The 15,732-nt window shown below is 37.4% G+C and overlaps 1 protein-coding gene across 7 annotated transcripts in view; it reads right to left on the bottom strand.

The window, feature by feature from the left end:
- LOC127410271 (POTE ankyrin domain family member E-like) overlaps positions 1 to 15,732 on the bottom strand; it is a 39,342-nt gene that overhangs the window by 12,720 nt on the left and 10,890 nt on the right. For 3 of the 7 annotated variants that reach the window (XM_051645452.1, XM_051645450.1, XM_051645454.1), the window contains 9 exons: positions 14,882 to 14,998; positions 10,960 to 11,120; positions 9,911 to 10,057; positions 9,702 to 9,804; positions 9,384 to 9,512; positions 8,998 to 9,183; positions 3,556 to 3,812; positions 965 to 1,969; positions 534 to 627 (listed from right to left, as the gene is read on the bottom strand). In XM_051645452.1, coding sequence (XP_051501412.1) covers positions 534 to 627; positions 965 to 1,969; positions 3,556 to 3,812; positions 8,998 to 9,183; positions 9,384 to 9,512; positions 9,702 to 9,804; positions 9,911 to 10,057; positions 10,960 to 11,120; positions 14,882 to 14,998 — 2,199 coding nt within the window. The other 4 variants (XM_051645451.1, XM_051645453.1, XM_051645456.1 and 1 more) reach the window with 4 other exon arrangements.

Raw genomic sequence — 15,732 nt, forward strand, 5'->3', positions numbered from 1 at the left:
CAGCATCCACGCACAACTCGCTACGCGCCCCACCGAGAGCGAGGACCACATTATAGCAACCACAAGGAGGTTATCCCATGTGACTCAACCCTCCCTAGCAACCGGGCCAATTTGGTTTCTTAGGAGACCTGGCTGGAGTCACTCAGCACGCCCTGGATTCGAACTTGCGACTCCATGGGTGGCAGTCAGCATCAATACTCACTGAGCTACCCAGGCCCCCAGGAAGAATTTTATTAATGTTTCGTGAACATGGCCCCTGATTAAATAAATTTAAGGAGTTCCAGCTCAGTCACACTGTCAGAATATTTTTATTTAGACCTTTAGAAATTGTCAGCGTATAAAAAAGAAAAAAAAAAAGAAAAATAATGTTACAGTTGATAATCAGTTCATTTATATCTGGATCCCAACTCAAAAAGCTTTACTGTGAAATATCCATGTAAATGGGATATACGCAATATTTTTAATTGCACCTGGGCAATACTTCAATAATATTGCTTTCAAATTTGAAAAAAATAAAAATAAAATTGACTCACCTGCAGTATCTCAGCAGCTCTGTCTAAAGTCTCCTCCACCTCTTTAAGCTCTTGTTGTTCTCTATGAACCCAGTCATTAACAGATGCATCCAACCTGTTCAATACACAAGCACACAAGCCCTTAGAACAAACTTAAACTCACCTGGAAAATATACCAATAGTGGGTCATGGTCATCGTTCCAGTTGTTTGTAGTCTGCACATTTTGGAAGCCCCAGTTCTTATTTGACACCCAATTCAGGACATGAAGCCTCTACCAACGAGCTAATAAGTTCAATTATGTATGTTAGATTGGGAAAGCATCCAAAATGTGCTGTATTTGGGGTACTCCAGGACTGTTGTAGTATATAGGCAAGTTATTGAACCAAATCTAAAAGTTAAGCAGATCCCCCATACAAGTTTGCTGCTATTTTTATAAAAGTTGGAGGCTCACCGTTCAAAAGAGTCCCGTCTAAGGTTGTGGAGATCAAAAGTGTCCCACAGAAGAGATGGCTCACCGTCCACTGTGTTGCTGGGTTTGTCCTCATTATCAGTTATAGTACTAGACAGAACATTCCCAGTGGGATTCAACTCTGAGTCCTCAAAGCTATCCTGATTCTGGAAGATGCTGCTCTTGGTGTCTTTGTTGTGAGCACACCTCAAGCCATCAGTTTGAGAAAGTTGATATTGTGACCGGTTGGATTGATCAGTGCGATACGAGTGTTCTGAGAGACTGGGGCTCTTCAGGTCCCTCTGCTGGTTAGAGGGGTTGGGTGTAATTGTAACAGTATAAGCACTCTCCAAGTCATCTATAGGGAGGCCAAGCCAAGGGTTCTTGGGTAGTGTGGCTGAACGTTTCAACTTTATCTCAAGGTTCAATGAGTCTGAGGTTATTTTGGGAACAATCTGAATATTGGCCCGAGTGGCATCCCTCTTTAAACTGAACTCTAGTTCTTCATGCTGCTCCTCGGAATCAGATACACTCATAAATACCTCCTCGTGAATTTGTGCATGAAGTGGTTTCGATTTGAAAGCAGAGTCTCCATTTACCAGAAACCTTGGAAGTCCATCCCTCTTACTCCTGGTATCCAAGTGACTACTTCCTGCTCCATCAAAACCAGAGTCAAATGAGCTGAGAGAGAGGGGTTTACCTGTAGCGGACACCATCCCGGGAGCTCCACTGGACGAGACCTGATGGTGACAATCCCCTATTGAAGGCCATTTGGCTAAATCGGACAAACTCTCACACTGAGAAACAGAGTGTCTGCATGGGACAATGTTGGATGCAAAGTCAGAGTCTTGAGGGAGACTGCAAGTATTCCGGTCAACCTCAGGGGAAGTGATGTCAGAGGTTTTGTGGTTGCCCTTAAGGTACTCATACTGCCACTGAAGTGCAAGCTGAAGGTCGTGAAGGGGCACAGAACCAGGTGAGGTCAACAGTCTCCGCAGGGTCATGCATCTGTGGACGGGGTCATGAATATTCATTTAATGGAAATGTAAAATTCATATTAAGCGATTATACGTTCATGTACTACTTGTACAAAGATTGATGGCCATTTGGTTAACAAGTAGAAAATGTTCCTGGTCCTGGTACAAAGTTTCTCAAACAATCAGATTTTAGGGATAGGGATAAGAGGTAGATTTAGGCTTTGGGCTAGGGTTAAGGGCTTGAAAAAAATTCTTAATCATAGGTGTGATTTTAGAGGTAGTTTATAGTCCATTTTGGGACTGGGGATTGAGTTAGGAATAATGTTTCAGGACCAACGCATGATGTTGATCCAGAAACGGACCAACGCATGATGTTGATCCAGAAACGTGTCTTAAGCCACCTTCTTACTGATATTTGCATACAGACATGACAGTCGTATTTCGCCCCCTACTGGCAGTCATGATGAACTTCCAATTTGCAGGCCATGGATTGCATTCGTTGCAAGGGAGAAGTTACTCATGAATCGTGATGTCAGAGCAGCCAGTCCCATGGGTCATATCGTAAGATCAATACATTTATAGTAAGGTTGTTGGTTGTTTTTCTTCTGGGTTTGCAACCAAATCTCAGAATGACATTAGTGTTTGAATTTTGTTGAACAGATGTGGAAATCCGTAAAATTCATGATTATGATTCACGGGGGCCTGGGTAGCTCAGTGATAAAGACGCTGGCTACCACCCCTGGAGTTCGCTAGTTCGAATCCCAGGGTGTGCTGAGTGACTCCAGCCAGGTCTCTTAAGCAACCAAATTGGCCCGGTTGCTAGGGAGGGTAGAGTCACATGGGGGTAACCTCCTCGTGGTCGCTGTAATGTGGTTCGTTCTCAGTGGGGCATGTGGGGAGTTGAGTGCGAATGCCGTGGTGGATGATGTGAAGCCTCCACATGCGCTATGTCTCTGTGGTAACGCGCTCAACAAGCCACGTGATAAGATGCGCGGGTTGATGGTCTCAGACACGGAGGCAACTGAGATTCATCCTCCGCCACCCGGATTGAGGCGAATCACTATGCAACCACGAGGACTTTAGTGCACTGGGAATTGGGCATTCCAAATAAATAAATAAATTCTTCACACAGTATTTAACAATCATCATTTTATATTATTATTATTGCTTGCTTTTGCAAGGCACCACTATTACAAACGCTCGGGCTTTCGTTTAGGGCTTTCCAAAATCCCTAACCCAATTCTTCGTCCGCACAAATTTCTAACTTGTCCCACACCATTTGTGCTACTGACATGAATAATGGTTCAAATGCTGTGTCTTTTTCATATGTTAAAACTGCTGGATTTTCTACATGTGCTATGACTTTAAGAGATCAGGTTTAATATGTTTACCCAGTGGGTGAAAATTATAGACACATGGGTATGGGCTCGTTTGACTTGTGAAAGTGTACCAAGGCCCTTGATGGGACAAGCAATAAAAAGCACTGCTTACATTTGCTTCAGCGTAGGCATTCACATCAGCATTTGCATACTTGCATAGACCGTTTCTGTCCGACTGCACAACATAACAGCACAAAGTTTATTTGAAACAAAGTGGCCCACACATTTTTTACTGTACCTGTGAGTCAGTTGTTTGCCAGTATGCTGAAGGTAAGGGTCAGTAATAAAATTAGCAAGATGTGACAGCTTCACCAACTCCTGCACCTCAGGGCAGGGATTTCTCCTAAGGAAGGTCTCGACTCCTCGTCTCCAGGGGGGCAGGTCTGTACACAAGTCTGGAGAAGAGCTGATCTCGCTCGGACCACCACAACTCCCACTCCACAGCAGGTCTTGCAGGAAGGTCTCACACAGCACTAGATTGTACCAGTTCTTGCACTTAAGAAATTAACCAGAACTAGAATTACACTTCTGGCTGGGAGCAAATCAGCAGTCAAAAACACACCTGGTCACGTTTCACCACAAAACTGGAGAGAAATTATATTTGACAAACATTTTTTACAAATGACAAAAGCACATTTTCCCTCAATTTACAAGGGAAATAAAAATGCATAAAAATACTAATTTCAAATTGTAAAGGACACATCATGGGGTTTTGTTCACACCGTAGCTGCATGTGGCTCAAATCTTGATTTTTCACTCAGTTTTTCCAAGGTTGTTCACACAGCATTTTAAAATGTAGCTGACACTCCTAAACTGATCCGCATACACAACAAATCCTGGCATTATAATATTTATAGTAAAATACATTATAGTTAAACTCTTAAACAAAAATAATGGCAACATGTTTTATCAATGTCTTGATGGCTAATGTAGCTTTTGGTATTTGCAGTCGTATGGTGGAATATAATGCAAGATGAGTTGATTTAAGATTTGCTTGCATTCATGTCGAGACATTTAGAGAAATATAGAAACTGTTTTCCGTGGAAGTGATGTGAGTAAAGTGCACTGTTAGATAAATATAGCTCTGTCTGACATCTTTTCCTGCACATATTTTACGATGTGTAATTAAAACGGATTGCTGAACTCAACTACCGAAGCCTAAAACTTTTTCATCCTTAAAAAAAAAAAGGAACTGAATTCAGATGACTCCATTAAAATGTTCTGAACCAAAACAGACATAAACATGGGGAAAATAAAGCATGTAAACCACAAATGTTTTGATAATGGTGTAAAAAAAATAAAACCTGATTTATTTCCACAAGTGACCGTGTGGTTGCCCAGAACTGATTTTTAAGTCAGATTCAATGTACTTGTGGCTCTTTAAACGGTCATCCGACTTAACAGATCTGGGTCACATAAGAGTTAAAAACAAAAACAGATTTGGGCCATATTCACCTGTGTTGTGAACGTAGTCATGGTGACATTTGTACTAAATTAATGATTTACCGCGTTTCAATCAGCTCCTTATGTCATGAATAAGTCTATCGTGAACACTAATTCGGGCACTGGCAAGGGTACTGAAAAAAACTGAATGCATTAAAACACAGCTAGTAATCATTTCAGTTATACCCAAGGAGGGAAGGAACAGAACCCTATGTAGCTCATTAAGACCAGTGTCAATTTTGAATGTGAACTATAAATTATATGCATCCGTTTTAGCGAAAAGACTCTAGACGTTTTTACCCGACTTGATAGAGCTAGAGCAGACAGGATTTATTAGAGGTCGGCAGACTCACGTTTCACGTAATACAGCAAATTGAAAAAGATCATATTAAAGCTACTTTAGTCAGCCTAGATGCGGAAAAGGCATTTGATTGCCTGAACTGGGATTTTTTATTCCAGGTTCTACAGAGATCGGATTCAGAAAACTCAGAAGTTTTTGATCTTTACATTTTAAACCAGAAGCTAGAATTAAAATAAACTGTTGTCTTACAAAAAAGATCAAATTAGAAGGGGAACTCGGCAGGGTTGTCCCCTTTCCCCTACTATTTGCAATTTCTATTGAGCCTCTTGCCCAGGCAATCAGAGAAGACAATAAAAGGGATTACTATTAATAATGTGGAACATAAAATCGCGTTATATGCCGATGAAATATTAGTGTACCTCTCTAATCCAGATACATCACTTAATTTGTCTGATCTTGAAAGATATGGACAGTTCTCTGGATATAAATGAAATATCCAGAAAACTCAAATCTTGTCATTCGGCTTCAATCCAACAAAGGACCTTAGGCATAAGTTAAATTTGAATTGGAATCAAAATTCAAATAAATATTTGGGAATATGGATAACACATGATTTAACAAAGATGTACCAGAAAAACTAAGATCATAAATGGGAAAATTAAAGAAGATCTTAAACAATGGTCCTCTTTACCATATCTGGACTTGAGCTCAAGAACTGAAAGCATAAAAATGAATGTACTCCCAAGACTGCTATATCTTTTCCAATTGCTTCCTGTAGAAATAGCAATCAGTTCCATCAATGGGATAAACAAATTTTGAGATTCATTTGGAAAGGGAAAAAGCCAAGAATTAGATAAACTCTGCAACTCGATAAAAACAAGGTGTGTCACTCCCCACTTTGAAAAATTATTACTATGCCGCACAATTAAGACCACTGGTGTGTTGGTGCGACTTAGAGGTGGAGACAAAATGGAAGGAAATAGTGACTCAAGGATGCCAATTCAAGCATTAATAGGCAAAAAAGCTACCTTTCAAATGCAGATCCACCATCTTAATCCATTAACTCGGTTTACTTAAAAGGACAAATATGGCCTAGTTAACTAAGATCTCTTCAGATACCTACAGGTACACCAATATTACTTAAGTAAAGGACAATGCACAGCCTAATCAGACAGAACAGATTATTATACAAGCATACAAGAAAGGTACTAATAGGACTGCATCCAAATTATACCACAAGATAAATAACTCAAGGAGATGTTCAACAGAATATATAAGATTGAAATGGGAAGAGGTAGATATTACCATGACTCCTGACCAATGGAATAAAATGTACTATTTCACATACCTCCACAAGCTCAAGATTGTGGCGTGAATTTTGTTGGAAGAATCTGACACGATTGTCACTACAAGAATTAGTAGACATATGGTCTACTATTAACAATATTTTCACTCTCCATATACCAAAGACATTTTGTGTTTTGTTTCTGGGGGACATTCCAGAGGAAGTTGAAAAGGATGACAGATATCTGTTTAAGATAGTGTTGGCAACATGTTAAGGCTATAATCCGGAAATGGTATAAAAGACCCACCCACTAAAGAACAGTGGTTACAAACAATAACAGAGGTCAAAGAAATGGAAAGACTCACATATATACACTCCGACTTCAAAAACAAGTTTCTGAGAACAAATGGAGGAAATGGACATCTATGTTCTCCGTAGGAAAAAACTGTACATAAAAACCTGATGAGTAACGATGTAATGTTTTGCTGAACTGATTAGAAATATGTAATGTCTGGCAACTATTGTTATATGTAGTTTCTTTTCTTTGTTCTTAAAAAAAAAAAAAAAAAGCCATAAAAAAAATAAACAAACACAGCTGGTATTAAATCAACTTTATAAATGACACTATTGTGCATTTTCTTTGTAGATATTTTAAAACAAAGCGTTGTTGTTAAAGATAAATGACAAATGAAAAAAGAAACACAAAAAGGTGTATTTTTCCTCTAACAACTAATATTTAAAAGGTTGTTTTTCTATTACAAACATCATGAAATAAATTCTTTTACAGAGAAAATGAGGCTTTGACATGATATATTTAGGGGCTAATTCCCGAAGGGGCTAGCCCTTATTGTATCCATTAGTATTCTTCTTTTGGCAGGGAGTCTATAGCAGCCCTATGAACCGTACATAGGAAAATTATTAAATTTGGCACACTGATAGGGGTGGGCATGAATAGCCCTTATACAAAATTTGGGGTCTCTAGGTCATACTCCATAGCACCACCACCAGTTCAAAAATTCTATTTTCTTTTGCATGCATCTTTTGATCCATTTGTCCTAGAGACACCATTCTTTTTTGTCTGATTACTCTCCTCTTGATTCAAATGGACCTTACATTAAAACTCCGCCCATTACAGTGGCCACCATCTTGCATTGACGTTTAAATCGTTTTAATTTGTGCTACCGTTCAGAAATTATGCCAACGTGTTAGTCAAGTTAATGAGGTTGATGTGAAAATGGATTTGAGGCTGTATCTCTCAAAATTTGGTATGGATCATCAGGACCATGACCTGAGCTAACATGCTAAATTTGGTGACAGCGCCACCTATGGGTCAAGAAATGTCAAAATTGGCTATTCTTGCCTGTAACTTCTGAACCATTTGTACTCAAATTATTATCTTTGGATTCCTTGGGTCATGAGGATTTCAACAATATTTTTCCAACATCAGCCATATAACCCCTCCGCCATTTAGAATTTTATGAAAAAGTAATGTATATTTAAAACGCTTTGTACACGTACTGTTAAATCAAATGCAACAGATTAAAAAAATAAATACATTTAGAAATTTATAAAAAAATTTAATTTATTATTTAAAACCTGCTGCTCTCAGCTTGGAATGTCTCTTTGGCACTTTTGAGCTGTGTTAACTGAATGGCTCAGTGGTTAAAACATTGGAATACAGGTCAAAAGGTCGTGAGTTCAAGTGCAGGTAAGAGCGGTTTTAAAAATTGTGCTTCTGGTAATCTCCGTGTCTTCATATTGTGCTTACTACAATGCAGACTGTACATTATTGCGTAATTCTTTAAAAAAAAAAACTAAGCTGTAACTCTTATTTACTCTCAACCAATAATGTCTCTTTGATGTCAGTCAGCCTCATCAATTTTGTGGCACAGTGGTTAGAGCGCTGGGCTTCAGTTCAAAGGACTGGTTGAACCCCGGTTCGATATCCACTTCAGCTGGTATAAATGTTGTGACTCTATTGTGCCAGAGCTCTTTGCATTGTGCTTAGGGAAAGGCTTTAGACTATTGCTGCTTGCAGCTATATTTAGACTTACACTAGTTCTCTAACGACAAGACTCAAGACATGACATTTTCTTTAAGGGAACATAGTGGGCAACAATGCTCCCTGGTTTTTACGGTGCATTCTGGGAATTTTTATGGAGCAAACATCTCAGTGCACTGGAACGATTTTGCGATCAAGACAGCCCTAATAAATGGCCGACTCACTGATCAGTGCCCTGACTTCTGAACTAAGGAGTTGATTGAGAAGCACCCTTAAGGCCAGTTCACACTGCCCCAACAAACACAAACACTTCAAACATTCTAAAGTTATATATATATATATATATATATATATATATATATATATATATATATATATATATATATATATATATATATATATATATATATATATATATATATAAACAACTGTTGGAGTTTGTTGGGGCAGTGTGAATTGGCCTTTACCGTTATCACAGAAGTGAAAATCTTATAGAAATCTATTAAAATTAGAGCAAAACATTTCTTCAGTATGATGTCATGAGGAACAGGTAGTACATAGTGATTTATAACTTCAACTTTGGAAGCATTTTTTCTAAAATGCACACAATATATTGACCATGTAAAAAGTTATGGTATGTAGCACATACTCTGTTACAGGTGTGATGAAAGTTTGACACAGTTCTCAGAGTCTGATAAGGACGTTGAACAGCAGTATAGAGGTTCTCCTTCAGTCTTTCCAGATCATCCACCCACTGCTCTCTGGGCCGGCTCTCTGTTAATGGAATGGTCTCAGTGAACGTGTGAATGACGTCCTCAGCATGACGAACTAGTGCCTGTGAAGAGATTCAAGGACATTCGTGTGGTTTCCGCCTCTCATTGAATGCAGACACTTATGAAAGGACTTCAGATAACATGAATAATTCACTTAAGATCCCTGGTCTGTAATGGACCAAAAGGCATCAGAACTGGTGGTATCAGATGCATTTAGACTGGGAGGTTTGAATTTACTTCATTGTAGAGGATTGTTGCGTACCATTGCATGTGTGTATATTGAACCCTCAAACTCCAGCCTCAGTATTTCAGCACTGTGGGCATCTCGAGACACATGAATCCTGTAGGGCTGCAGCTTCTCCCTGTGCAACTCAATAATTTGCTCTTGTATCTGAAAGAAGAGTTGCAGCTGAAATTAATCATGTGTAGTAAACGTCTAAAACAAAATGATTCACTGAGCAATTAAAAACAGCTTTATTCAGAATAATCTAAATAAAAGAATGGTTACAGATGCACAAACTTCAGGTCTAAAGCAGATATATTTGAAGTAAACATTTATATTGCTCCTTTTGTTCCTAACCTGTTGCGCTTCTCTTTGTAGATGAAGGATCTGTAATTGAAGGCGAGCTCTGAAAAAGGCCTGTTGCCACAGCAACTCCACTTTCTCCACTGCTGCAGTTATCCTGCAAAAGACACCACAAATGCTCCGTATAGAGGTATACACATTTAAATACATAGACAAATGTTCTTGAAGTCTACCGTACAACATTAAAGGGCTGTTGTACACACCGGTTGTAGTTGTGGAGCATCTCTAGTGCGGTGTGCGAAAAGAGGAGTGTTCCAGCCATTGCGTGAAAACACGGCTCATTTTCAGGGAAATGCAGTTTCTTCAATAAACACTCACAGTGCTTCAGCAAGTCATCCAGACCAAGATCCCTGAACACACACACACGGAAGTAAAACATATGCAGAAACTGCTATAAAAAGTAATTAAACATGCATTTCCATGCTGCAAAGTATAATCACCTTTGTACAGCAAAAGTAAGTTTCTCTGAGAAAATCCCTTAAAGATTAGTGAATGGTATGTACTGATGGACATTTAGCTAGAATGCCAACAGCAGAACAAAGCAAAAAATTACTTGAATTAAAAGACAAAAAATAAAATAAACATACCTCAGCTGCTTCAATCAGGCCTCGCATGCAAAAGACAAAACAAAAACCAAACCAAAAATGCTACTACAAAATGAAGCAAAAACCAAACAAAATCTAATTAAAAAAGGGTTCTTGAGAAATAAAGTTGGAGATAGAAATATTTGTAAAAAATAGTGTAAAACACAAGTCAAGGCCGTATAAATGTAATCTTTGAGTCTATGTTGGTTTCACAAAATTTATAACATACACAATTTTTTTTTTTTTAATGACTTCAAAAATGTCATGTGGTGTAACCAAGAAAAGGGTATAAAAATAGATTCCTTGCACCTCGAAAACATGTGAAGAGTATGCAACTTCATAAAAAAAAAAAAAAAAAAAAGCTTTCAAACATTTTTTAATAAGGCAATTCTTTTTTTTCCTTTTTTTTTTTTTTTTTTTAGAAATATCATGAATTTTTGAGTCACTGATTTCAAGAGATTTTCTCAGGGTTACACCACTTGACCTGAACAAAATCTGCCTTTTCATAAATATTCAGTCATGGAGTTCAATGACTCGGAACTTTTGAATTGAAAACATGTTCATCATAGAATAGGCTTATTCAACTAATTGTTTAGTGTGAATTGCATTTTTAATTAACTTTGAATAATTGAATCTTGGGGGGGGGGGGGGGACAAAAAACCAGATACCTCCTGAGATGCCGGAATCGGGCCTCATTCACAGAGCAAAAGTTTTGCAGTCGCTCATGGTCTGCAGGTACAGGTAGTTTTGCGAGCGACTGCAGAGTCGAGATACAGGATGGCAGTCTATTCACCACAGACAGGAACTCCTGCACAAACCCATCAATCTCCTGTACAATCAAACAGACAAATAGTTCAAACACTTCTGGATCACAAACTACTAAAAACACCAGCATCACATTCAATGTACTTCAGTGATTCATCTCCCTGTACTGTTAGCTGAAAAGTGGATATTGACCGATAGTGGATTTGAACAATACCAATTACTAAAAGGTGATTAAAAAAGGCAGATACCCAATTAATCGGCCAATAGGTTTAAAATAATTTATAATTGATTTTTAGAATGTTAAAATGTTTTCTTAGGTTTCAAGAGTTCAAAACGGGGGGAGATTGTGCATAACGCATTATTTACAAGCCTGAAACATCCAGGGACTCTTATTTTGAAATGGAGACTTGGCTCTGTTACAATGCTTTTAAGTATTTACCAACAATTCTGATGCACTTCAAAAGGCAGCTTTGGTGGTTCTTCGCCTCCACGTCATGCATTAAAATTGTTTAACACACCTAGCCATATGTTTGTTGTTGATGTCAAAGATTGTGTGACCTTTAAACAGGATTGGGGAGTAACGGAATACATGTAACAGGAATACGTATTTAAAATACAAAATATAAGTAACTGTATTCCACTACAGTTACAATTTAAATCATTGGTAATTAGAATAGTTACATTCAAAAAGTATTTTGATTACTGAAGAGATTATTTTGCATTTTATTGTCATTTGTTTCATTTAATATTTAGTCCTTTCAGATGGAAAACATTTATACATATAAATGATGTGATCCAAAGTGCATTTGAACAGTGGTGAAACACTTTCTTATGATGTGTTACATTCATACGAGCAGACAGAGAAGTACGTTTGAAGTAAGTTTGGAGCAGAAGAAATAGAAATAAATCTTGTGTAAATTTTCAGCTTTACGCTAAGATAAAATGATATTTTTAGCCATTTTACAAGCACGATCATTTTTTTATCAAGAAAATTCACGTTGGATCATAATTTATTTTTTCTAGTAAGACCTTTGATATTGTTCTTGATCATTTTTGCACTGTTTTTCTGTAAAAAAAAAATATTTTAAATCCTTAAAACAAGATCAGTTTGATTTTTATCTTGTTTTAAAAACAACACTGCATAAGATATTTATCACACACACGAAGGAAATTGGTACTTTAATTCACCAAAGTGGTATTCAACTGATCACAAAGTATAGTCAGGACATTACTGATGTAAAAAACAGCACCATCACTGTTTGAAAAAAGTCATTTTTGATCAAATCTAGACAGCAGCCATCACTCCAACACCTTATCCTTGAGTAATCATGATAAATTGATCATTTGGTGCTAGAAAATCACTTGCCATTATATCAAACACAGTTGAAAGATATTTGGTTCATTAAATGAAGCTTAACATTGTCTTTGTGTTTGGTTTTTGAGTTGCAACAGTATGCAATAGACTGGCATGTCTTAAGGTCAATATTAAGTCAAAAATGGCAAAAAAGAAACAGCTTTCTCTAGAAACTCATCAGTCAGTCATTGTTTTGAGGAATGATGGCTATACAATGCTTGAAATTGCCAAAAAACTGAAGATTTCATACAAAAAGCTGTACACTACAGTCTTCAAAGACAAAGGACAACTGGCTCTAACAAGGACAGAAAGAGATGTGGAAGACCAGATGTACAACTACACAAGAGGATAAGTACATCAGAGACTCTAGTTTGAGAAATAGACACCTCACATGTCCTCAGCTGACAGCTTCATTGAATTCTACCCGCTCAACACCAGTTTCATGTACAACAGTAAAGAGAAGACTCAGGGGTGCAGGCCTTATGGGAAGAATTGCAAAGAAAAAGCCACTTTTGAAACAGAAAAACAAAAAGAAAAGGTTAGAGTGGGCAAAGAAACACAGACATTGGACAACAGATGATTGGAAAAGAGTGTTATGGATCTTAACCCCATTGAACTTTTGTGGGATCAGCTAGACTGTAAGGTGCGTGAGAAGTGCCCGACAACACAGCCACATCTATGGCAAGTGCTACAGGAAGTGTGGGGTGAAATGTCACCTGAGTATCTGGATAAACTGACAGCTAGAATGTCAAGGATCTGCAAAGCTGTCATTGCTGCACGTGGAGGATTTTTTGATGAGAACTCTTTGTAGTTTAAGAAGTTCTGAAATTGTCAAATTGTAATAGTAATTTTTCACATTATTAATGTCCTGACAATACATTGTGATCAGCTGAATGCCACTTTGGTGAATAAAAGTACCAATTTCTTTCCATAAGAGCAAAATATGTACATTATTCCAAACATTTGGCTGCCAATGGATATATACATACACAGTATAGGATAAAGAAAATGAGGACCATTTAGATCTTTTGTATTGTGACATTTTCATGACACATTTTACCCCCAATTCCCAGTACCAGAATACAGTATAAAAAAAAATAATAATAATTTGCATAACCATAATGAGAATCATCATTCCAAACAAAAGGGAATAGTATAAGTCAAATGTCCAGATGTGTTATGGTAATAAGAGTGAATGAGTGTAAAATGTGCATAACTGTCATGAAAATGTTCCAATTAAATGTCCTCATGGCCCTAAAAAAAATAAAATAAAAGTCTTTTTATTTGCAAAATACTATTTCTTTCTTGTCTCTTAATTTTTGAACATAACAGGAACAAGACATTGACAGGTTTCATGAGGCAGTTCTTTTTCCCCGGTGTCCGATAATGATCCAAACTACCAACAGCAGTCAATGGATGAACTCCGATGTTTCAAATAAACAGTAAATATCGAGTAAAATAAGTGCTGATTTAATTTCCACAATTTTGTATATGTATCTGCCATCAGATGGATTTGATCAGCAATCCACTGACTTCAGTCAAAAACTAAAATCAACTCTTAAAGTTTAGACATGAGAAAGAGCCAGAAAGAGTCCGCATGTGACGGTGAGGGCAAATACACGAATGAAAGCGAGCGTACGGTCCTTTCACATGCTAATGATCTCAGATGATTGTCTCGAGCGCTCAAGCGTCTCCAGAGAACACAATAGAGATGTGTGCTCATTAATACTCTCACCATTCAAACACTGAGTCACCACACAACACACACATAATAAAACCCAAAAATTAGAATTCTCTCATCATTTAAAAAAAAAAAAAAAAACTCATGTTCCAAACCAGTTTACGAAAAGATTTTCTGTTGAACACAAATAGATGTTGGGCAGAATATTAGACACAGTCACCCTTCACTTTTACTGCACAAAAATAAATGCACTGAAAGTGAATGGTGACTGAGACTGAACGTCTATTTTTGTGCCATACAGGATTGAAGCAACATTGGTGAATAAACTATGACAGTATTTTCATTTTTGAGTGAACTATCCCTTTAAAAATGCAGCAATCTTGTCATCATTGAAATAAAGTGAATACATGAGCTCAGTGATCCTGTTATCTAAACCTACTCTGTTATGGCTGATCATAAGACCTTGTTGTGGTCTATTGTGCTGGTGGACAGACTCAAGCAATCAAACATCATCACTAACACAAGCTCTTACGTAAATGCACACAAACGCTTTAGTCAATTATGCAATGTGTGCATGTGGGCGCATGTGAGGTTTGTGTGTGTGTGTGTGTGTGTGTGTGTGTGTGTGTTCAGATTTGAATAGCGGGCTTATGGGAAAATCATATGATTCAAGTTATCAGGCTACAGCTCCACTGAGACACTCAATCCTCACACATGCACACATATTTTCAATGACATTTTTAAATACATGCCCGAGTCCTGCAGTTATTGCTCAATAATAAACACCTACCTTAATGAAGACAACCCAACTGGTATGGCAGTATAGGAGGTATCCCCCTAAACTAGATGTTAACTGGCTTTTGTCGATGTAGTTGGAAAGTTCAAAAACATCTTTGAGGAAAACAAGCTGTCAAATACAAGAACACAGACATTGAAGTTTTCCATTCCTCGTTCAACACAAGTTAAGCTCTACTATCAGCAATAAATCTTATGGCTATACTTCTTGAAACCATGCCAGATTTATCAGCACCAGGGTCAGAAAATAACCAGGGCTTGGGGCAAAAATGCCACCAAAAGAAACATATGAGGGCAAAATAAAAACAAATAAAGCCCCAGTAGTGAATTCCTTCCCCTTTTATCTGCAATCTAACAACTGATACATTTTACATTCTCAGTCTCGGATGAGTGTTGAACATGTTGCTAATATGAAGTGGATATTTTATTTGATAGATGAAAGCTATAATTGTCCAGATAACAACAATATTTAAATGAATTGATTCAACTGAATTATTGGACAAACTTCATGAAAAAGTGAAAATGCCCCTGAAAACCCAATTCCAGGGAGCAAATGTCATTTAAAAAAAAAAAAAAAAAAAAAAAAAAAAAATCATATGCTATTTACACTACATATAGAAGGTAGGTGCTATTTCCACAGTTTAAATAGTGATACTGTTTACACCAAGTGTAATTTAATTAAATAACATCTTTACACCAAATGCAAATAGTGATTGATTCTTTACATGCAGTATAAATAGAAGTAATATGCTATTTGTATTACAACAGTGGGTGGAGATGGTAAAAAAAGCTTTTGCCAAAAAGGTTTGCTATTTGCACTTTGTGTAAATAGACAAACATTCCAGG

This window comes from Myxocyprinus asiaticus, chromosome 19 (assembly GCF_019703515.2).
Source record: "Myxocyprinus asiaticus isolate MX2 ecotype Aquarium Trade chromosome 19, UBuf_Myxa_2, whole genome shotgun sequence".
NCBI lineage: Eukaryota > Metazoa > Chordata > Actinopteri > Cypriniformes > Catostomidae > Myxocyprinus > Myxocyprinus asiaticus.